At 42.4% G+C, this 23407-nt stretch overlaps 1 protein-coding gene across 9 annotated transcripts in view; it reads right to left on the reverse strand.

Moving 5' to 3' along the window:
• Positions 1 to 524: 524 nt before the first annotated feature.
• lrriq1 (leucine-rich repeats and IQ motif containing 1) overlaps positions 525 to 23407 on the reverse strand; it is a 278411-nt gene continuing 255528 nt past the window's right edge. For 5 of the 9 annotated variants that reach the window (XM_072485136.1, XM_072485138.1, XM_072485132.1 and 2 more), the window contains 3 exons: positions 10888 to 10948; positions 10259 to 10379; positions 3249 to 3712 (listed from right to left, as the gene is read on the reverse strand). In XM_072485136.1, the coding sequence (XP_072341237.1) occupies positions 3585 to 3712; positions 10259 to 10379; positions 10888 to 10948 (310 nt within the window). In that variant the 3' untranslated portion in view covers positions 3249 to 3584. Of the gene's footprint in view, positions 1693 to 1725; positions 2537 to 3248; positions 3742 to 10258; positions 10380 to 10887; positions 10949 to 23407 lie in introns of those variants that run through there. The other 4 variants (XM_072485134.1, XM_072485135.1, XM_072485137.1 and 1 more) reach the window with 4 other exon arrangements.

Here is a 23407-nt window from a genome sequence, read left to right on the forward strand (position 1 = left end):
TGCTACATACGAAGCAGAAAGTATTCTTAAAGGGGAAAACATTATTAAAAGGTAAACTTTTTTTTCCCATAAGGCCTAAAATGAAAATGTAACTTCCCGCGCTCCTTCCTAACTCCCCCTGAAAGCATCGCTGGATATTGAGCTCCCTTCTGTCAATTGAGTTTACTCTGAAACGGATAACTCTTCAATTCTCTGTGGTTCTGCATATGAAGCGAAGGGTGGCTTTGCTTGTGTAAGAGAGTGCGCCTGACGCCAGGTAATTGTGGCAATCTCGAAATGGAAACTGAACACGACCTTGATGGCTTTCTCGCCAGGTAAATAAAAACATGATCCGCACTTTTGCGAAGATGATATTAATGTTGTGCCCTGTTTGAATCGGCTTCTGAGATATTGTGCTATCCACCCACCTTCTATCTGGTGTCATAAAAAAAGCGCTTTAAAAGAAAGAGCGCCGATATTTGCCAGCTGGCGCGTTGGAGCTGTGGAAATTCGGTGGTTACAAATAAATTACAAGTAACTTCCTCTTCACCCGAAATGATGTGTTTATTTGATTGAAATACATTTTCTCTCAGGAATTGGGTGCATGTTTAAAAGCCGGATTCCACAAGCACTGACATGATGAGTAGGATTTCATTGTGACACACACACACAATGGTCAACGTTTCACATAAAAACTGCCCGAAAACACAGACTGAATAGATCTGATCAACAATCCACTGTAAACGGGTTAAAGCAACGAAAATACTACAATATTGGAGATCCCTGAAGTGGCCCGAATGGCAATACTGAGATCAGATCGGGATCAGTCTGGTCCAGGCTGAACAAGACCCCAAGGATTCCAAACCATCGCTCGTCTATATTTCATTTGCATGTTTCTGACAACGCGAGCCATCTTTATCTTGAAACTGCGCCAATTTAGTGAAGATGCAAGCAGATCGTAAATCATCCTGCAGATTTATAGAACTGCGCTCCCACTGCGACATCAGTGATGCCGTTGCTGGCGGCCGTTTGCCCACTTGAGACCAGATGCAAGAGTAGCGAGTTTCTCTTCTGATTTCTCGGTGTGGTTTGCGAGATCGAACGAGAACCGCCTGAACGCTTTTGCAACCAAATGTAATCCTTAGATTGCTACACTTGTGTTTTCGAAGTGGATCGTCTTCTGCGTCAGTCGGGAAGGAGAATTCAGAACTTAGACCAAACAGCAACTCATTCGCTGCGATGCAAGAATATAAATTTGAATTTGAACAATTCAATTTTGAAGCGACGTTTAGTTATTCGAGGCAGGCCAACACGTCTCAAGACGAGTGGACATTGGTGCGGAGAAACGTGTCGGGAAGAAATAGAAACGCGGGTGGGGGATTCATACAGGCACACGATTCATTTTAATTCACCCGTGATTAATTTGCCTCACACAAACAATCTATTTCAGATGAATAATACGTTGCGTCACAAGACATGTGCGGAATGGTCTCAAGAGTTTGCCATCAGGAAACAGGAGTGGAAAGTAACCATGGCAGAATGTTCCAAACTGGCGCCATGTCTCTTCCGAGTAATTCCACGTCGGTGCAGAGCTGTTGCAAGGGACACATCAACTTGAGACCAGAGCAACGTAACCCAGGGGTTAATGGAAATACAACGCAGAGGGGTCAAGACCTGGTCGTGCGTTGACGGGAAGGTGCTCAGGCTCCCCTGCTAGAAGGTCCAACACAAAATAAAAACACATATATAAATATTAGAAATGTAAGGTTGGTCAGTCAGTATCTGTACAAAGAACAGACAGATTACTGCAATTCTGGCGGTGCAATTTCACTGCTGAGATATTGCGCCAAGCGCAGAGTCATTCCTGTTTAAGTGGGAAGCCACATGGGGAAAAAAAGGTGCTTAGGTAGTCCACCGAGACACACTGGACACTTTGTGAAATTACTTTAGATTGACTTTGGGAGAGCCCGATGGCCCCTGACTGCACAAAGTGTACATGTCTCGTCACACTGTGAATGGCGAGGCACACTGAGGTGTGGAGTTCTTTACTTTGGGCCGAGACCAGCATCTTGTAAACTTTCATGCTTATTTTCCATTCCTTGTTCCAGGTTCATGTTCGCTACTGACATCATCTGAGTACCAAAGTGTTTTACAGCACGGCTCGTGTACTACTGTAAATCACAAGCTCTCTCTTTATAATCAAAGAATTTACAAAAACAAGGTCACTCTTCAGCATCAGGGTATCAATTTTTATTCCTCCCATAAGTATTGTTTATTTTTAATGTCCAAATTTAAATGTGCACAAGGCCGATGAATATATGTCAATGCAAATCATGACAAATTCTCTCACATTTGCTGATGGGAATTTTAAAGACATTTATCTCAGAGGAAGATTATACCAACCACTATTAAACCTAATGGTTGTTTGTTCGCTGCAATTGAAGAAATCAACGTCATATTTATGTCATTTTCGGTTCTTAGAATGTTACATTAAAAAACACATGCACAGACTGTTCGAGAATGGCTCTGGATTTCAAGCAGATATTCAACGTTGTTTCTGTTCAAACAAAGCACGCAATTAAACAATGTTTAAGTTCAAAATATTGCATATCTGCACCATCAGTACACATTTATAAATTAGTTTAAAAAAACTAAACCACGAACATAAACTGCATAATAACAAACTCAATTCATTAGAAAATTAACCTGGAGATCGAAAGGTTATGCATAAAAAGAGCATGCAAGCCATTTGTTTCAATCATCTGCAGACAGTTTCAAATTTAGCCATCAAGAGCTCCTCTAAAGTGGTACCCGAGACTACTAAAGATTTGTTTAAAACAACTACATATGTATAATGAAAGTATTGAATACAAGAGGCTCTTTCCAGGCAGATTAGAGGAAAGCTATATTAAGAAAGCTGCAAGTTTTGATTCAGGTGTAAAATGCATTGAATTGTAATAACAGTTCATACTATATGAAAGGTTAAGGATGCACTGATAGTGGCACATTAATAGGTTATTTCAGGTGTGATAGATCTTGTAATTCACCCAGTCATGTAGCAGTCATTATGCATCCTTTATACTTGTAAAATGTAACTATGGGGACCAATGTATTTATTATACAATTGCCCTTCATAAATTATTTTAAAAGGATTACCTTATTTTAAATATTCAGAGATAGCATGTTGATCAGCATTCGGGGTCTGTTCTGTCAATGGGGCTTTCTCAGTGTTAAGAAGTTAGTGCATAAAGAATTACTCAGTTGCATGCTCGTTATAAATATTTGCTTTTATTGTCTATGTGAAAATCACTGGTAGAGATTGCAAATTTACAGTAATCAATGTATAATAAAGCAAAGGAGACATAACAGTTAACAGTCATTCTATAATGCAATTGACATCACTAACCATCATTTTCAAGAGATCAGTTAAACAATAATAATTTTTCTCGTTGAATGAAAATGGCCACATTTATAAATGGGTTTTAAATTGCAATATGACCAGAGTAAAACACATGCTAAAACCTTTAAACTTTAATGATATCGACTTTATGATCACATACACATCCATTGACCTTTACCTGTCACTGCCAGAAGGCAGAAAACAATTACAAAGTTTTTCCTCGCTTCTTCCCACTTCCCCACCCTGTGCTGAGCCGAACACGGTTGTTTCGGAAAGATATGCGCTCTTGCTTCAAAGGTTTGGAGTCAGTTTTCAATGGTACAGTGGCTTCTACTTTTAGGATAAAAATGGAAATACATTGTCTAAATAATAAATAAAAATGAAATAAACAATTATAATATGAAAAATAGAGTGTACCAATTACCGATACAATTTCTCAGAATCTAATATAAATCATAAAACAGCTTGCACGTTTAGCACACATTATTTGGTAATGCTGCTGCCCAATTTGAAGAATGTACATAGTACCATAGATATATCTCTCTCTGATTTAGGTACCTTAGCATTTTAACCAGTGGCACAATGTCCAAATAAGCTGGCTTTGTTCGCAGGCCTAAACTTGATTTATTTCCATTTTATGAAAGCAAGATGATCAACTACGCAAACTGTTCTGGACAATGATATGGTCAGTTGGAATTAGTGGCATTATATCAGATTCTATGGATAACTTTGGTATGAATATTGCAAAGAATACTATTTTAAAAGACTTGTTAACAAAGACACCTTGTGTTTTCCAGTCCCTTAATTTATATAACAAAAAACTCTGGTCTGGCAAACACATCATTAAACCAGAAGAAAATTTGTTTTATTTCAAGGGGATAACTTTTAGAAATCTTCCAAGATTAAAAATAACCCCGTAATTTCAGTACGGTGGCTTGAAAAATTACAACACATTTATCTTGAGTTATGTTAGCCGGTACCGACACTGACATATCCAACACATCTAGCAACCCATTTTATCATAAAACACACCACTTAAAAATGCCAGAGCAATGAGTACCATCATTTGAAATCCACAAGCTAGCAAATAAAGCACACCATAACTTTTCTATGGATTTAAGTAAAGCCAAAATCAAAACCAATTTGTCTGGACCAAGGAAAGAGCCAAATGAACACTTCAAAAATGAGATTATCATATTTGTGCTGCCTATTTAATATGGACACGGAGATGGCCTATACCCTTCTCCCTATGTAGTATCTTTGTCATGCAAGACCTTCAGGAAAATCCTTCTCAGAAGGGCAGCTTTCTTTTAAAATAGGTCGCTTGCTATTTCCTGTCATGCCTAAGTTTTTTTCTGTGTCCGTGGAATGACCTCTTCAAACATTTACAGCTGCAATTTTCTCGGATACTTCAGGAAAAAAAGCACATAAGCAATCTCAGATCTTAGTCTACATATTTGTATGCCGTTAAAAAAGATCCATAAACACCTGGTGTATTAAGAAGGTTGTACCATTTGTGCTGACAAAATCTGCATCGAGTAAGCACAACTGAAATTTTTATTCCCCTCCCAAATAATTCTTTGGATGTAGCCTTTGAAGTTCTGTTGGTGAAAAGATACATTTAACCCCCCCCCCCCTCCCCCCCCAAATACACCACCAAAATGTTGTGGTTCTAGCTAGTCATATGCACTGCTGTTGTCACAAATATATTCAGCAAAGTTATTCACAATGTTGCTAGAAATACTGACCAGAACATGAACATATTCATAATGTAACCGCATAATTTCTATTCCAGGCTTAACAAAATTTTCATTTCTAACTCCAAATTTTCTACCGTTTTTAACAAATCCATAACCTGTTTACAATCGTTTACAGATTTGTTAAAGCTAACCCAAGAGGCAAATAGTTGCATCAGGCTTTAAATATTTATTACAATATTTAATTCATTTCCTTTTTATTCAGCCTCATACACCATTGCCATGAAGCAGAGCCCAATACCAGCATATTCTATTCCCTTTTGTCTAATTTTCCACTTTCTTTACTTTGATTTTTTCTGCAAGTATGAGCTTGCAGGACTGATGAAAGGGACAACCAAATACTTTCTTTCTCAAACCCATCATCTATACTTTAATCTTAACAACAATTTTCATTTATGTAGCAAATTTAAAGTAAGAAAATTCCCCAAAGCATTAATCAGACAAAAATATTTAGTGGTTCATGTATAGAAATAACTAAAAAAACAGTGGACAGGTAAAAATGGAATTAAAAAGCTGAATGGAATGTTTGCTTTCATCTTGAGGAAAGTGGAGTATAAATAAGTGGAAGTTATGCTACAGTGATATAAAGCTCTGGTAGATCACATCTGGAGTATTGCATTCATTCTGGACAGCATACCTAAAAAAAGATGCCTTGGAGGGGATGCAGCTCACATTTACCTGAATGATACCAGGGCAAAAAGGGTTCAATTATGAGGATAGGTTACATGAACTAGACGTGTACCCCTTTGAGTATAGAAGATTAAGTGCAATACAATTGACGTGTTTAACTTGATTAAAGGATTTGTTGGGTAGATAAGATAAATAATTTCTTCTGGAGGGTTAGCCCAGAACAAGGGGAGTTAAGATTAGCAGTTGTTTGTTCAGGGGTATGTCAGGAAGAACCTCTTCACATAAAGGGTAGTGGAAATTTAGAATTCTCTTGTCCAAACATTGATGAGGCTAGCTAAGTGGAAACTAGCAAAATAAAGACTGATAGGACTCAAAAATTTTAAATTAGATACTTATCAAATTCAATTATAACCATGTTTTTCCATTTCTTATTTTGTGGAGATCAGGTGATTCTACTTTAGTCATTTACAGCTCATCTAGACTCATTTTTGTTTCTCATCCCTTTTGCCTTGCACCATCATCCCTTTGATCATTTATTAATTCTTGCCTTCCAACCTATTGTAGACCTTCCCTTTAGTTCTTTCCTCTTTACTTCTGCAGCCTCTCCCATCACTTTCCCTGACTTTGTGCTTGTTAAAAACTATTACAGAGAAGGATGCAGCATTGAAGGAGGTCTGTGCTTTGTTACAGCCATCCAATTAATCCCATCCTGCTGCTCCTTCTTCATATTTTGGTACAATTTTCCCCATCAAATATTTATTAAATTTTCTTTTGAATGCTACTATTGAATCTGCTTCCACCACCCTATCAGGTCGTGCATAAGAAGTTTACAAGAACCTTGTAGTGTAAAAGGATGTTCCCTCAGGTCACCTCTAGTTCTTTTGACAATTAGCTTAAATCTGTATTCTCTGCTAACTGATTCTTATGGCATTAGAAATAGTTTGTTTTCACGCCGGCCTGGTACTCCACAAGCCCGGTCGGTGGTAGTGGTGGCCCTGAGAGTCTGGGGGCAGTGGAGGAAACATATGAGAGTGGAGGGAGCATCGGTCTGGGCCCCGATTTGCAATAACCATCGATTTGTACCAGGAAGGCTGGATGAATGGTTTCGGAGATGGCAGAGAGCAGGGATTGAGAGGCTGGGGGATCCATTCATAGATGGAAGCTTCCTTTGCTTGAAGGATTTAGAGGAAAAATTTGAACTGCCAGCAGGAAATGGATTCAGGTATCTGCAGGTACGGGACTTTTTTGAAAAAGGCAGGTTTCGACCTTTCCGCTCCTACCACCACGGGGGATACAGGACAGGGTAGTGTCCAGAACGAGGGTGGGAGAGGGGAAGGTATCGGACATCTACAAAGAGCTTATGGAGTCGGAGGTAACTCAGATAGAGGAGCTAAAGGGCAAGTGGGAAGAGCTAGGGGGAGAGATAGAGGCGGGTCTGTGGGTGGATGCTTTGAGCAGAGTTAACACATCCTCATCATGTGTCAGGCTTAGCCTGATACAATTCAAGAAGGTAGTTCACCGGGCACACATGACGGTGGCCTGGATGAGCAAGTTTGTGTGGTAGAGGTGTGCAGGGGGGTCAGCAAATCATGTCCATATGTTTTGGGCATGCCCGAAGTTTAGAGGATTCTGGCAGGATTTTGCAGATGTCATGTCCACGGTACTAAAACATGGCTGGTGCTGAGTCCAGAGGTGCCGATTTTTGGAGTGTCGGAAGATCCGGAAATCCAGGGAGCTTTGCCTCTCTGGTAGCCCGGAGATAGATATTGTTAGCATGGAGGGACTCGAAGCCCCCAAAATCAGAGATCTGGGTTAGCAACATGGCTGGGTTTCTCAGTTTTGAGAAAATCAAATTTGCCCAAAGAGGGTCAACGCTAGGGTTCGTCCAGAGGTGGCAGCCGTTTGTCGACTTCTTCGGGGAAAATTAACTGTCAGCAGAGGCAAAAATCAAAAGGGGGGGCGGAGAAATAGGCTATTTTCTCTTAAGGGTAGGAGGGACTTGTTAGGGATGGAAATGTTGTATGTACTACGTTTATATTTGGATTCAATTTCTTTTCTGTTGTTGTTATTGTTATTATTAGAAAATTACAAATGCCTTAATAAAATGTTTTTGAAAAAAAGAAATAGCTTTTTTATTCTATAAAGAACATTCCTGGTTTTGAACACCTCAATCAAAGGCTCTTTGGAGCAACCCAGCTTCTCCAGTCTCTCCATATGACTGAAGTCACTCACCCCTGACACTATTTTAATAAATCCTTGCTGCACCCTCTCCTTGACATCCTACGTGTGGTGCCCAGAAAACAATGCTCCAGCTGAGGCCTAACATGTGTGTTCTAAATGTTTAGCATTATTTCCTTTATTTGTGCTTTATTCCTCTATTAATAAAGCCATGGATTCCATCCTTTTTAAAAACAGCCTTCTTAACATTTTCAAGAATTTGTGTAGATACATCCGTGCTCTCTCTTGTTTTTCCACCCTCTTTAAAATTGTACCCCTTAATTAACTTTGCCTCTTCTCATTCTTCCTACCAAAATATATAATTTCACACTTAATTATGTCAAACTGCATCTGTCACATGTCAATCTATTTTACCAGTTTGTCCATGTCCTCCTGAAATCTGATCTTATTCTCCTCATTGGTCACTACATTTCCAAGTTTGGCATCAAATGCAAACTTTGAAATTATGCCCAGCATATTTCAAAATGAGCAATTGTTTATAAATGTGAGAAATGGCAATAAAAAGATCTTTTAAAAAAATATTTAAAAATGAGCAGCCATTCTAATAGGGACCCCTGGGGACGCCACTGCATAATTGTCTCCAATTTGAAAAACAACCATTCATCACTACTCTCTTCTTTCTGCCCCTTGGCTAATTCTGTATCTTTACTACCACTGCCCTTTTAAGCCCATGAGATTTCATTTTGCTTACATGTTTATTATGTAGCACTATGTCAAACGCCTTTTGAAAATCCAAGTACACAACATCAACTGCAGTACCCTTTACCACTCTGCATTTTGTTTTCACAAAGCCTACCTTTATGGTGCCAACCTCCAGCAGACCTTGAAAGTTTGCAGGTAGACTATGTTAAAGGTGCCAAATAAATGAAAACCGTTGTTTCTGAGAGCAGCAGACCATTTGCTAGGCGTGTTCAGGGCAGCTCAATTTCAGGAAGGAGTCCTCTGACAGGCATTAGATCTATATATGCAGGGTGGCATAGTAGCGCAGTAGTTAGCACTGATGCCTCACAACACTGACAACCCGGGGTTCGATCCTGGCCCTGGGTCACTGTCCATGTGGAGTTTGCACATTCTCCTGTATCTGCATGGGTCTCATCCTCACAACCCAAAGATTTGCAGGTAGGTGGATTGGCCACGCTAAATTGCCCTTAATTGGAAAAAAAAATTGGGTACTCTAAATTTATTTTTTAAAATCCATATTTGCATATGGAAGGTGGCTAATGTTTGTTCAGGCGTAGGTCCTGAATGCCTCTTCAGTTCTGGAGCTTTTACTAACACACGAGGCAATGCAAGTGTGGCCATTCTACCATACTGGATGTTTAGGAATCATTTACACCTACAAAACTGGCTTGGCAGATTCATTGGCCAATTTGTTGAATTTAACTCCTCCTTTTGGCTATTCAGAATGTACTGGCCTTCGAAACAGGATAAAAATATAATGCAAACAACATCCAATAGAATCATGTTTAACAGGATATAATCTGTTGGTTCGGGCTGAGAAACAAAGCAACAGCTGCTTGTGGAATAAAAGAAGATATTCCAACTTGGCCTGGTTGGACATTCTGCTCTTTCTTGGTTAGTACCATCATATAGGACTAAGACATTCTTCATTAGAAAGTGCAAATTAATTGCCTATGTATACATTTTTAAAATAAATCTCTTTAAGATTTAGTGTTGAACCTCTGTTATAGTTGTAACACAATGATAACTTTCTGTGCTCTAATCTTGAATATGAATAATGAGGATTGGTGTCCAAAGTTGGCAAATGAGGTTCATTCAAAGACATTCAGGAAAAGTTCTGTATCCTGTCAGAATGCCAAATCAAAATGGCTGTTCTCATCATAAACAACTGAAATAGATATAATATAAACTTGAACAGAACTAAGCATTAAACAAATGTACAGCTCCAGAATATGCAGGACATCATGTGAGTAGAATTAACGAGCTTAGTAGAACATAATTTTCGAAGAACCATCTCCTTTTTGTCTTATGAGCTACATTAGTAGAATCCTGTAATGCACTTCCATCTTTCACCTTAGGTGCAACACACAAGTTATGGATTTCTAATATCTGGTGAAATAAAAATATATTACAGCACTTGCATTATAGTTATAATTTAAGCTACACTATCATTAAATGATAGAAATGATATAGTTTGCGGGCAATGACTGAAACATTAAAATTCCAACATCTGTACCATTTCAACAATTCAGACACAAATGGCAAGTTCAAAGAATGCAGAATTCTGACTTACTTGTAGATCCCGATGAGTGCCAGTGACGATAATTAAATCCACCATTTGGTTGGTTTATGGTACTACCACTGGTTACGGAGACAACGTCCAAGTCTGAGCATTCTCTGCCTACATGACTTGCCTGAGGTAACAAAGCAAAAGTAAATTATTTGCTCTGCATGCAAATCATTTAATATTAATTGAAGTGAAAATTGTTTAAAAATAGCATCTATTTACTGTAACTCTATGGGAAGACAGTTATTCATTATTAGTTCATTGCAGCTTATTCAAAATTATTCCACAACTTTTAAAACAGTTAAACAGTTAAAAATGCTTGCGCTAACATTCTGGAAGTTAATCTTTGCATAGATGCTAACTAGAAACCTCCTAGTGGATCTAGTGTAAGTCTTTCTTTCTATATCAAAGTCTGCAAAAACAGCAGAAGTATTAAGATATATAGAACACAGTAGATAATCTCAATATATGTTATATGTACTTTAATAAATGTAATAAGTGTAGGGCCTAACATTTTTAGAAGAAAACTGCATTTCAGGTTAACAATGAAAATGCACATCACCTTAGTATTAAAGTTCATCCATATAGAATTGTGTGTGCACTAAACTGGTTGAGAGCTGGAGGCAAGTTCTTACCATGAGTTGAACCCGGCCACCATTCAGTACTTCTGCATCCAACTCTGGCAGGAAGTGAAGACTAGAAAACCGAAAGAGAAACAAGCACAACATAATAAGTCTAATGTGCTCGTCTCAATTTTGACTTATAGAAATGCACAATTTTGAGTAAATTATCTGGAAATAATATAATATTGAAATAAACTCAACCTTATATATAGTGCCCAATAATTAGATTCCATTCACCAATACATGGCACAAATGAGTAATGTCACATTCTGCCTAAAACATCAAAGTGATCCATTTCCTAGTGCAATAATGGAATATTATGTATAACCTTCAGAAAACATAAGAAGTTTCCAAACCACCATAATTCTGCAGCAGTACTATTTGTTGAAAGTTTTATTTCTTGTATAATTAATTTCTGTTCTTTTTACTGTACCACAACCAGTCACGTAGACCAATGGTGGAATTTAATGGTCGTGAACAATCTAGCACATGGAGGGCTGGTGGCTAAACTGGGAGCCTGGTAGGGATTAAGTCCCACTTAGACAGCCCCCCTGCTGTCTACAGGGATCCCAGCTCCATCGGTGGCAATTTCCCACCGAACCTTTGTGAATCAAGTGGATATCGTGCTTCCAAGAGCTGCCAATCAATGGCTGGGAACACCACAGGGAGTGGTGGTCACTGCTGGCACTGCAAAGAGGCTAACCAGAAGGAGCCCCTGGATGAAAGTAATTGCCGGGGCCAGGCAGAGGAGCCCTGGCAAGCTGGGGGAACTTATTGCCGAGTGGGTGGCTGAGGGTCGCTCTGTTTCTGAAGTCAGATCCCTATTCAAATACGGAAGCTGGACGATGAGGTCCTAATTAGTTATTTAAAATTTTTTTTTTTTAATTCTCCTTTTTCACATTTTCTACCTAATTAGCTATTTAAGTGCCTCAATTGGCCTCTGGAAACTGATTGGGGTCTCCACCTTCCAATCCGTCTCTGGGACCATTAAATTCCGGCCCAAGTCTTTGCAACTAGCTGACCTGTAAAGCTACTAAGTATTTTATTCAATGCACAACAAATATATAATATATATATATGGGAACAAAGTCCCACTGTGAGCATGTTTAGCTGCATGTTTTCTGGCACTTGCAGTGCCGAGAAACACAATGCTATCAAACGGCATTCGGGTTGGATAGGGGGGCCTCAGCACGTAACCTGCGGCCAAGGCCGCACATAGCCCCATTTTCAGCACTGAGGAGCACTGCTCACCAGAACTCCTCAGTGTAGTGAGAGATTGGTACTCCAATTGAAAATGGCGTCCCGATCTCTGGAGCTTCCAGCGAGAGCCGTGGCAGCCACCCCCCCCCCCCCCGCCACCCAAAAACCCAACTCACTAGCAGGGAGTCCCCGGGCCGTGCCGCACCCCCCCCCCCCCCCAACACCTGCACAGGGCACCCCTGGCCCGATTGCCACCACACAAGAAATGCAAACTTGTTAGCCTGGCAGTGCCAGTTGGGCACCTTGGCAATGCTAGACTGGCACCCAGATGCCACTGCCCGGGTGGCACCAGCAGTGCCAGGGTACTACCCTGCCCAAAGGACATTGTTATGCATTGGATAAAATACTTGGTAGCTTTACAGGTCAGCTAGTTGCAAAGGGGCCTGGGGGTCTCCGATCCCCTGCAAGACCCCCACAAGTGCAGTTCCATCTGGTCCCTTTTTGTGGTGACCAGTGCTGAACGGCACTCACCCGAGTTCCCTCCGAGGCGAAGGGGATAGATTCCCAATGCTCAGGAAAATTCATATTAGACTGATGTGAGCTGTCTCGCTCTAATATGCAGATTGCTAAAAGCTGGTCTCACCCACAACGGGCAGGAGTTACATCGCAACGTCTTGTGAGATCGCATCAGATCTCGCAAGCCATTCCGAGCTGGGTAGATCCCACATGCTGCTGTTCAGGTGCAGCGTGATAATTTTTCGGTGGCGAAGGCGGCCTACCAGTGGGATTTACTGACCCTGCCGTTGTCAACGGGACTTCCCGCGTGCGACCAAAATATCCCACCGACGTGAATAGTCGGTAGATCACGACTTTTGTCACTAAACTGCAAGTTTTCGAGCAGAAATATCAACTGATTTGGTAGCATGATGAAATTGTTTTGTAGTCATTAATGTCCTCACATTTGTCATTTCATCATCTTACTTGCAACAACCTAATGAACAACAGTTTAAACGAAGGTATTGAATATATTAATGCAGACTATAGTAAGCTTTCTATGTTTGAAGAAAGGGCATTCAAAATTCTATGGTATAAGAGTGACTTCTACCTTCCTACGTAAATAGCGGTATGTACAATAGCTATAAACGCCCCGTTTGACTATTGTTTGACTTGAATGAAGTATATTTTGGGTGTTACAATAGTCTAATTAAAAAGTACCAGATAAATTCAGCCCTTCATGTCTTTTTCAAGTTTAATAACATCAAAAGAAACTATCTTTTACAAATTAGGATTATATTCTATAGGATAAATCTGAGATTACTTAGGCTCTGCATACACAAGTACAAAATAGGAACCTATTTTACCTGAATTTTAGTGCCAGATCAATATGAATATATGAGTTTAAAGAAAATGAATTACATTTTAAATAATTGATCCACTATTCTATTTGGCAAAAATTCAGGAAAGTTTTTATTAAACTGGCAGGTTAATGTATTTTCACATAATGCATGACTGCCGTTCGATGTGCTCTGTTGGGATAAATGAATACAAGACAACAAAAACATACACAGTAACAAAATGCACATGATCGCTCCCAAGAAGCCTAAGGCGTGCCAAAGACATTTTATACAGCGTGTCTAATTGTTTTTCAGGACCAGTAATGGCAAGCATTCAGCTGCAGGAAATTGTGAAAGAAAAGTTATATTCTGAGATCTAGCTTTAGGTTAAAAAAGTGAGTAGGGTGCAGTTTGGCTATTTATTTACCTCCCCTACCGAGAATGATGATCTGTCATATCTACACCACATCCTACTAGCAAACCCTCCCCTCCCTCTGCCCTGTAGCTAGAAACCTTTCCTCCTCCCCTCCCCCCACCCCCATGGCCAAAAACCGTTCAAAATCAGAATTACAACGTGCAAGAGAAGTTGAAGTTACTTGCACAGAGATTCAGGGGCACACAGAGAGAAATTATCCTTTATCTGGCAAATTCATGGCAAAAATAAACTGAAGTTTGATTAATATGATGGAACAGAGGCACTGTACTTCTAAGTGATCTCCAAGAATATGGGGCAGTATTCCAATCACTGTTAAATTGCTGCACCATTTGTTTCTAAATTCAGTCTGTTCACTTTCTAAGGTTAAAGTAAATCTACATAGTGCCTTCATCTGAATTAGTTTTCACCTAGAACTGTAAAGCAAACAGATGCAAAGACATTAACATCATTATAATTTACAAATTACATCGGTAAATATCACCAAACAAGTCTTTAACGGTCTAACATTATCGACAATTTTAACACAGCCGATAACACATTAACACCTTCACTGGAACAACAAAGGAACATCAAGCAAACATGCTAAACATTCAACTATGAATACTGCTAACAGGTATCTCTGGGTTCATGTCTTGAATTCATTCTTGGGATCTAGGCATTACTGGCAAGGATAGCAATTATTAACCACTCCTAACTACCTTGTAAACATGATGGTGGATCATCTCCTTGAACCACTAGTGGATTTTACAACTGAGTGCCCACTTCAGGGGGCAGTTTAAAGTAAACAATGTTGGTATGGCAATTAGGCCACACATTGACTGGACCAGGTCAGAACAGCAGGTTTCCCTCTTTAAAAGCAATTAATGAACCTGTTTGATTTTAATGACAATCTGACAGCTTTGTGTTTTTTTTTTATAGATTATTAAAATTCTGAATTCAAATTCTCAAACTGTCATTGATTAGTCTGAACTCCTGTTCTCTATGTTATTAGTCCAGGTCTCTTGATTAGTAGTTGAGTAACAAAATCACCACATTATCATACCACACATTGAAATGAAGCTTACTTGAGCTAAATAGATCAAATTTAGATAGAACTTCTGACCAGTCTTAAATTTAAGTTATCTACATTAACAAAAACAGAAAATGATGGAAAATCTTCATAGGTCTGACAACATCTGTGGAGAGAGAACAGAGCAAACCTTTTGAGTCTGGATGACTCTTTATCAGAGCCAAGTTATCTATATTAGTGGATTTGATTGTGGACATTTTATTTTGATTATTTCAGATTTCTTTAGGAAGGGTGGGTGAGTTCTTCCATGATCCTTTATAAGGTATCTATTAACGGCAAGTACTAAAAGACGTTTGTTTTGCCAAATTTAAGACAATGTGCTGGTCCTTGCAAGACAAAATGTGCTTTTAAACAAAATTACAAATGCCACGTCTCCCTTATCTTTCTGTTCATTTCAATTAAAGAATTACTTTATTGAAGTACTGTCACATGACATTCTTATGGAACAAATGAAAAATAAAGACTTGCATTTACATAGCGACCTGCATGACAACAAGAGACCCCAAATCACTTTGTAAGTGTCGCTACTGTTGTAATGTAAGAAACATGGCAGCCAATTTGTGCGTGATTCCCAGAAAAGGCGCTGTTCCTTAAAGCGACATCTACCCATTTTTTCTTATAGAACATCTGGTTAAACATTCCCCCTTTGTTGTGTGGCAAGCGTTTGAAGAGCTGAGATTTACAAAAATCCTTTTCTTTCCAAGTAAATTTGGCTTGGCATATCAAACTGGCGAATCTACGGTAATAGCAGAGATTGCTTGCCAGACTGTTTCAAGAAACAGTTATTTTTATAAGGATGCTTGTGTTATAACACATAACACTCAATGTCCTATTCTGCTGATAAGGCAAAGTTATGTGCAACTCAACTGTTTTTTTCAGGCCACAAATTCTAATTACTGTAAATAGACACATCCTAGTGTCAGTGAGAAGCTCATTTATCTTATGCACATCCTTATGTGAATTACAGGGTAATTCTTAAATCAGATTTTTTAATTGATTACATGTTAATTAGCAGAGATGCTTGTAGATTCCTGGCTTCTTTCAAAACTCTGAATAGTCAGCAAAAAAGACTCAATTAATGACTGTTCCACATTAAAGCACAGGGTTCTGCTGGCCACTGGTCAATCTCACCTTGTCCTTATTGCTCCCCCTCCTCCTGGCTACTTCCCCTTTGCCTGGTCATCTCCCACTTTTTCCCAAGACTTCCCTGATCTACATTCAACACAGCAACCTCAAATTCCAATGTTCTCCATTGGCGAGTTGTTTGGAGATGCTTTGCAGGTGTCTGCAGCTCACTATTTTCACATAAATTAGGCTTGAGGCCTAAAATTGGGCAGGCCTATTCGAAATTCTGATTTGTAAATCCATGTTTTTTGCTGTTTCCATATGAATAGTCTGCTATGGAATTGCGGGAGGGGTGCATGAGCCCCATGAAAAAAATCGGAAAGAAACATAAAATTTCACAGTGGATAGTAACTTGGATTTTCTATTTCCAGAGTAAGCTACAGAGCCAAGTTAGTACCATAAAGTCAGCATTGACAACTTTAGTACTAATGATCTGCAGCAAGGCATAAATAAGTACCGGTGAGATCAAACAAGATATTATAAATAATAGGGAGTGTTGTTGACTGTGAGGAAACCTGTAAATGATTTTGGGAGAACATGGGCAGGCTAGTAGATTGTGCAGAAGGATGTCGGATGAAATTTAATGCTGATAACTATGAAGCAATAAATCTCTAGAGGAAGAATGAAAATAAATATAACTTAACTTGTAGATCTTTAAATGAACTGCAAAGACACTAAGAGGCTCATATACACAAATCTTGAAAAGTGAGAGGACATGTTGATAAAGGTGTTGATTGAGTATTGATTTACTCATAGTTTTAGGTGCTAGTTGAATGCATGTAGCTGAAAGATAAAATTATTAAAAGTGTCTTGACTGTGGGAATCCAGTCATTGTTTCACATAATGAATTAGCCATTATATTCCAGTATCTTGACTGTGAGAATCCAGACATTGTTTCAGTCATTATTTCACATAATGAATTAGCCATTGCATTTCAGTGTATTCAGGACTCAGGGTGTTCTCGGACTAATCAACTAATCAGTTACAGCAAGGTCTCTTGGCCAAGCTGTGTAACATGGAATGCGTGAGAAACATATCCAGTAATTTTCCTGAGACTGCGCACGTAGACGCTATGCTAGTTTTGATAGGCACCAGTCAATCTTAAGTAAGGTCCAATGTTTGATGAACAAATCATCCTTTAAGTACCAGACATTCATTTAAACAAACCAGGTCTCAGCTGAGAATTAGAAACCAATGCGCGTATATGAGGGGTTAAACCAGAGATAAGAATTCCCTTGAAAGTAGGACCTCATAATCGAGGTCTTTGTTCCTGAATTCTTGAATTATCTATCTGTTTGTGTGTGTTAAAGTGATTTCTTTATGTTTTATGATTTTTGCCATGTTGACCTTTTTCTGTATTGCTTGATATTTTATTTGTAAGTTTTGATTCAGTTATTCAATAATTAGCAATAAAGTTGTATTTTGACACCTCCAATCAACCAGACTATCGACTCTTATTAGAAGGTAAAATAAGAGTCCCAACAGGTGTGAAAAAAATGAGTGGCAAGTTAGGTTTTGTAAACGGATGCGCAGAGTACAATAGTAAAGAAGTGAGTGATGCTACACCAGTAAACATTATTGGTTGGGATGCCATTAGAACATCAATGCAACGTTCAAGTTTCATAAATTTAGTTGGCAAAGGGTGGCATGTGTTATATCCATCAGGTGATGTCACTGGGAGTACTGATTATACTTTGGGTTTCATTTTAATACTTAGGATGAACTACCAGTGCCTTTTTGAAAAATAAATTCAGAGAACCCAATTCTTTTTTTTCCCCAATTAAGGGACAATTTAACGTGGCCAATTCACCTACTCTGTACATCTTTGGGTTGTGGGGGTGAGACCCACGCAGACTCGGGAAGAATGTGCAAACTCCACACGGACAGTGACCTGGGATCGAACCTGGGTCCTCAGCGCTCTGAGGCAGCAGTGCTAACCACTGCATCATAATCCCACCTAGCTATCAGTGCTAATTGCACTCCTTGCAGACAGCTTAGTTATTAGGGAGCTGGGATATTTTTTTCGTCTGCTGCTATTTAAAGAACATAAAAAACAGGAGTCGACATCCTTAGGGCCTCCTTGGTCATTCAGAATGATCACCTGATCTTCTATCTTACCTCTGGCTGGGTCTTTCTGTCAGCAAGACAGGTTCAGCCAAAGGCAAGCTCCCACAGCAGGTTCCCTGGCAGTGCAGCGGTAAGCAACTCAAATGGCCATTCACTTTGGCAGGACGGAAGAACCTGCTAGCGGTCAATGGTGAGCCGCCTCTGCTGCTGGAAAACACACTTGGGGCTGGGGGGGGAGGGGTAGTGGTTACGGAACCTCCCCACCTCCATCTTCCCTCACAAACAATATATCCCTAATTCACTTAGCATCTAAAGATCTGTTGGTTTGTAATTTGAATATATTCAATGAGTGAGGTGGGGATGTAGAGGTATTGCCATTGGACTAGTAATCAGACACCCAGAGTCTTGGTCTTGAGAGCCAGGTTTGAATCCGACCACAGCAGATGGCGAAATCTGAATCCAATACAAATCTGGAATTAAAAGTCTAATGATGTCCATGAAACCATTGTTGATTGTCGTAAAACAAATCTGGTTCACTAATGCAGCACAGTGTTTAACACTGTTGCTTCAGAGGGCCAGGGACCTGGCTTGGGTCACTGTCTGTGCGGAGTGTGCAAGTTCTCCCCATGTCTGCGTGGGTTTCCTCCTACAAGTCCTAAAAGACGCGCTTGTTAGGTGAATTGGACATTCTGAATTCTCCCTCAGTGTAGCTGAACAGGCGCCTTTGCGTGGCGACTAGGGGATTTTCACAGTAACTTCATTACAGTGCTAATGTAAGCCTACTTCTGACACAAGTTATTATTAATGTCCTTTAGGGAAGGAAATCTGCTGTCCTCATCTGGTCTGGCCGACATGTGACTCCAAACACACAGCAATGCCTTCTGAAATGGTCACTTAGTTCAAGGGCAATTAGGGATGGGCAATAAATGCTGATCAAACGAGCAATGCCCACATCCCCTGAACTAATAAAAAAGTCCCTAGCTCTCTGGAGTAGAGAATTCCAAAGATTCACAATTCTTTGTATGAAATAAATTTTCCTTATCTCAGTGGTAAATTATCTATGACTGTGACCCTTAGTTCTAGATTCCCCAACCAGGGCAAAGGTCCCATATCCTTACCCAGCCTCCCTCTACCCCCAACAAAAAAAGTCCCAAAATAAATTTATATGTTTGAATATCGGGCGTCATTCTCCGACCCCCCGCCGGGTCAGAGAATGGCCGTTGGCCGCCGTGAATCCCGCCCCCGCCGAAGTCTCCGGTACCGGAGATTGGGCGGGGGGCGGGAATCGGGCCGCGCCTGTTGGCGTGACCCCCTGCTCAATTCTCCGGTCCGGATGGGCCGAAGTCCCGCCCAGAAATTGCCTGTCCCGCCGGCGTAAATCAAAGCTGGTATTTACCGGCGGGACCAGGCGGCGTGGGCGGGCTCCGGGGTCCTGGGGGGGGGGGGCGCGGGGCGATCTGACCCCGGGGGGTGCCCCCACGGTTGCCTGGCCCGCGATCGGGGCCCACCGATCCGCGGGCGGGCCTGTGCCGTGGGAGCACTCTTTCCCTTCCGCCTCCGCCACGGCCTCCACCATGGTGGAGGCGGAAGTGACTCTCCCCACTGCGCATGCGCGGGAAACTTTCAGCGGCCGCTGACGCTCCCGTGCATGCGCCGGGAAACTGTCAGCAGCCGCTGATGCTCCCGCGCATGCGCTGCATTTCCGCGCCAGCTGGCGGGGTAACAAACGCCATTTCCGCCAGCTGGCGGGGCGGAAATCCCTCCGGCGTCGGCCTAGCCCCTCAATGTTGGGGCTCGGCCCCCAAAGCTGCGGAGCATTCCGCACCTTTGGGCTGGCGCGATGCCCGTCTGATTGGCGCCGTTTTGGCGCCAGTCGGCGGACATCGCGCCGTTGGGGGAGAATTTACCAATCATCTCTCATTCTTCTAAACTTGAGAGAATTTGGTCTTGTCGACTCAATACCTCCTCATCTGCCAATCCCCTCATCCCAGCAATCAGTCTAATACAGTATTTTCCAAACTTTCTTTCCGGGGACACTTTTACCAACAGGCCAACCTTCGGGACCCCGCCGGCCGACGTTTGCGACCCATGCTGGCCGACCTTCATGACCCCGCTGGCTGACATTCGCGACCCACCATTTTCCCTTACCTTTAATACGAGAGGTGGGCCTGCTTGAACCTTACGATTTCACTCCAATCAGGTTCATAGGAGGTGGGCGTGGATTTCGTACGTCAGTTCTTAAACTCTGAATAGCTCCCCTGTTGACTAATCATGACAGTAACTCTTCAAGCGGATGAAGTCCACCTTCATTGGGATTGACGACTCACTGTTTCGATTTAATGCTTTAATGTAGTCTAAAAGGTCAGCAAAAAACTTCTAGCCACCCTTCAGTACCTAGAGGGCGACGATCTGACGATTTCCCATGGCTTTCATTATATCCCTTGCCAAACGTTCAGTTCTGTCCATGATTAAACCATGAGGAATATATACTCGCCCCAGATCATTACAGTAATGTTTAGGGATGCAAAACAGATCAAGGTCATAGACCTGTTCATCATTGGTGATCACCATGCAGTCAGCTGCCACCATGCGCGATCGCACTTTGACCACGGGTTCAGGTTCTAGCACTCCCGGCCGCATGCGCACTGATGCACGGACATGCATGCGCAGTATGCCCTCATTTTTTTAAGCTGGTCGCGACCGCCATTTTTAAAGCCGCTCTCAGCAGGCATTTAAAGCTGGCTGCTGCGGCTATTGCGCGTTAATTCCCGCGATCGGGAATGCTGCAATTGCTGGCTCTACTACTCTCCCGATACCCGGCTGCTACCCACCGTTTTGGAGACTAAGTCCCCACGCTGGCGTAAAAATGGCCACCGATTCACCGTTTTGCTGGGGGTTGCAGGGAGGCAGCGTAGAGCTCGCAGCTCTAGCTGCCGATACGGCCCTCGACACTTCTGGTTCCGAGGCCATACATGCGCACGGCAGCGGCCTGCTGCGGCCGCGCCATGATCCATGGCGGACTCAGCTCGCGGACCCGGACCACAAAGGTAGTGCCCCCCTTCGGCCGCTCACGTGCCCCGGACCGCCCCCCCACAATGACCCCAACCAAAAATGAAGCCCCCCTTGCCCGCGGATTGGCCATCCCCCGACTGTGGCGGCCCCGGAATGAGTCCGCAGCCACTACATTTAGTTCACGAACGGTGAGAGCACACGTAACCCACGCCATCGGGAACTTGGCTGGTCGGGGACGGAGCATCGCGGGGTGGGCCTCAGGCAATGGCCTGAGGCCATGGATAATCGCGCGGCGTACTCCTAGGGTCCGCTGCTTTTCAGGGGCGGAGAATACAAAAACCGGCATCGCTCCCAATTTTGGCGACAAAACGGATTCTCCACCCTGTCGCCAAACGCGATTTTGGCATCGGGGAGTGGAGAATCCAGCCCGACATCTCTGTTGCATTTAATTTACCTTCATTGCCTTGCTCATATTCAAACTTTTATATCCAGTAACATTGACATGATGTAGCATTTTAGTAATCTCATTCTGTATGTTCACAGAGATGTTCTTATTGCTAAAGAGGTCTGCCATTTTTGTGAAGGTTTCTTTCGCAAGTGTTTTGCTCTTCCTGATGCCTTTCTTGGTTCCTTTTCCCACCAGATGGTATCAGGCTACCAAGTGAAGAAAATAATTCTACTTGCTTTATTTCTTATAATTTCACTATTACTTTGCATCTCGGTGTCATCCTTTTCTTTGGTGTTACCCTGCAATCTGTTTTGCAACAGTTTAAAGATAATTACTGTTGTGTTGTCCACCAGGCTCCTGTACTACACAGAAACCTGAACTGCGGCAGATAAGAGCGCGAGAGAAGTTTTATCAGTAATGCCTCCACTGCATCCTTGGATTCAATGGGAGGAATGTTGAATATTTTCCTCTATGATAATTACAATTGTCACCCGCATATCTCAGATTATTTGTATTTTGTCCAACTACTAAAATTTCTGGTAATTCTGATAGCTATCTGGGGCGAAATTCTCCGGAAACGGCGCGATGTCCGCCGACTGGCTCCCAAAACGGCACAAATCAGACGGGCATCGCGCCACCCCAAAGGTGCGGAATGCTCCGCATCTTTGGGGGCCGAGCCCCAACCTTGAGGGGCTAGGTCGGCGCCGGACGAATTTCCGCCCCGCCAGCTGGCGGAAATGACATCTCCGGGCGGCGCAAGCGCAGGAGCGTGTGCGGCCGCTGACAGCTTCCCACGCATGCGAAGTGGAGGGAGTCTCTTCCGCCTCCGCCATGGTGGAGACCGTGGCGAAGGCGGAAGGGAAAGAGTGCCCCCACGGCACAGGCCCGCCCGCGGATCGGTGGGCCCCGATCGCGGGCAAGGCCACCGTGGGGGCACCCCCCAGGGCCAGATTGCCCCGCGCCCCCCCCAGGACCCCGGAGCCCGCCCGCGCCGCCTTGTCCCGCCGGTAAGGTAGGTGGTTTAATTTACGCCGGCGGGACAGGCATTTTAGCGGCGGGACTTCGGCCCATCCAGGCCGGAGAATCGAGCGGGGGGGGGGGCCCGCCAACCGGCGCAGCACGATTCCCGCCCCCGCCGAATCTCCGGTGCTGGAGACTTCAGCAACCGGCGGGGGCGGGATTCACGCCAGCCCCCGGCGATTTTCCGACCCGGCCGGGGGGGGGGGGGGGGGGGGGGGGGTCGGAGAATCTCGCCCCTTATAATCATTTCGCTGTAAAGATCTCCTCCAAGACAAGCACAAGCATATTGTTCCTTCGGGAGTCTTCAATTCTTAAAGGTGAGGTGCACTTTGTATTGTGGACAGTAAGACTCTTTTTCTCTGTCTGCTGAGAAGATGGCTATGGCTCGGGCCTCCAGACTTACAGTTTGAGTGGTGAACAACAAGAAAGTAGTTTGAAGGAGGTCCTCTTCCACAGTGGTGAATGTTGGTGACTTAGCAAATTGTGTAACTGCATTGGAGAGAGGTGGCTGACCATGTAAATACCATAAGTATTACAAGAACCTAACAATAATACAGGAAAATAAATGACTTCACCAGATCCACAAAGGTCCCCACTCACATCTCCATTTACTTTCTGCACAATCCTCCTCATCTTGTTTTAACCCCAGCAGTACAAGATTTTTCTCTTGCGCTTTCCATGCTTTTCATCCAATTGCAAAAGCATCTACCTCTGGTTGAAAATGCACAGTCCGAATCTGCTACTGCACTCATAATCACTATCAATTCTTCTGCACACAAACTATATTCACAAAACTTCAATTTGGCACAGACACTAACCCA

This window comes from Scyliorhinus torazame, chromosome 19 (assembly GCF_047496885.1).
Source record: "Scyliorhinus torazame isolate Kashiwa2021f chromosome 19, sScyTor2.1, whole genome shotgun sequence".
Taxonomy (NCBI): domain Eukaryota; kingdom Metazoa; phylum Chordata; class Chondrichthyes; order Carcharhiniformes; family Scyliorhinidae; genus Scyliorhinus; species Scyliorhinus torazame.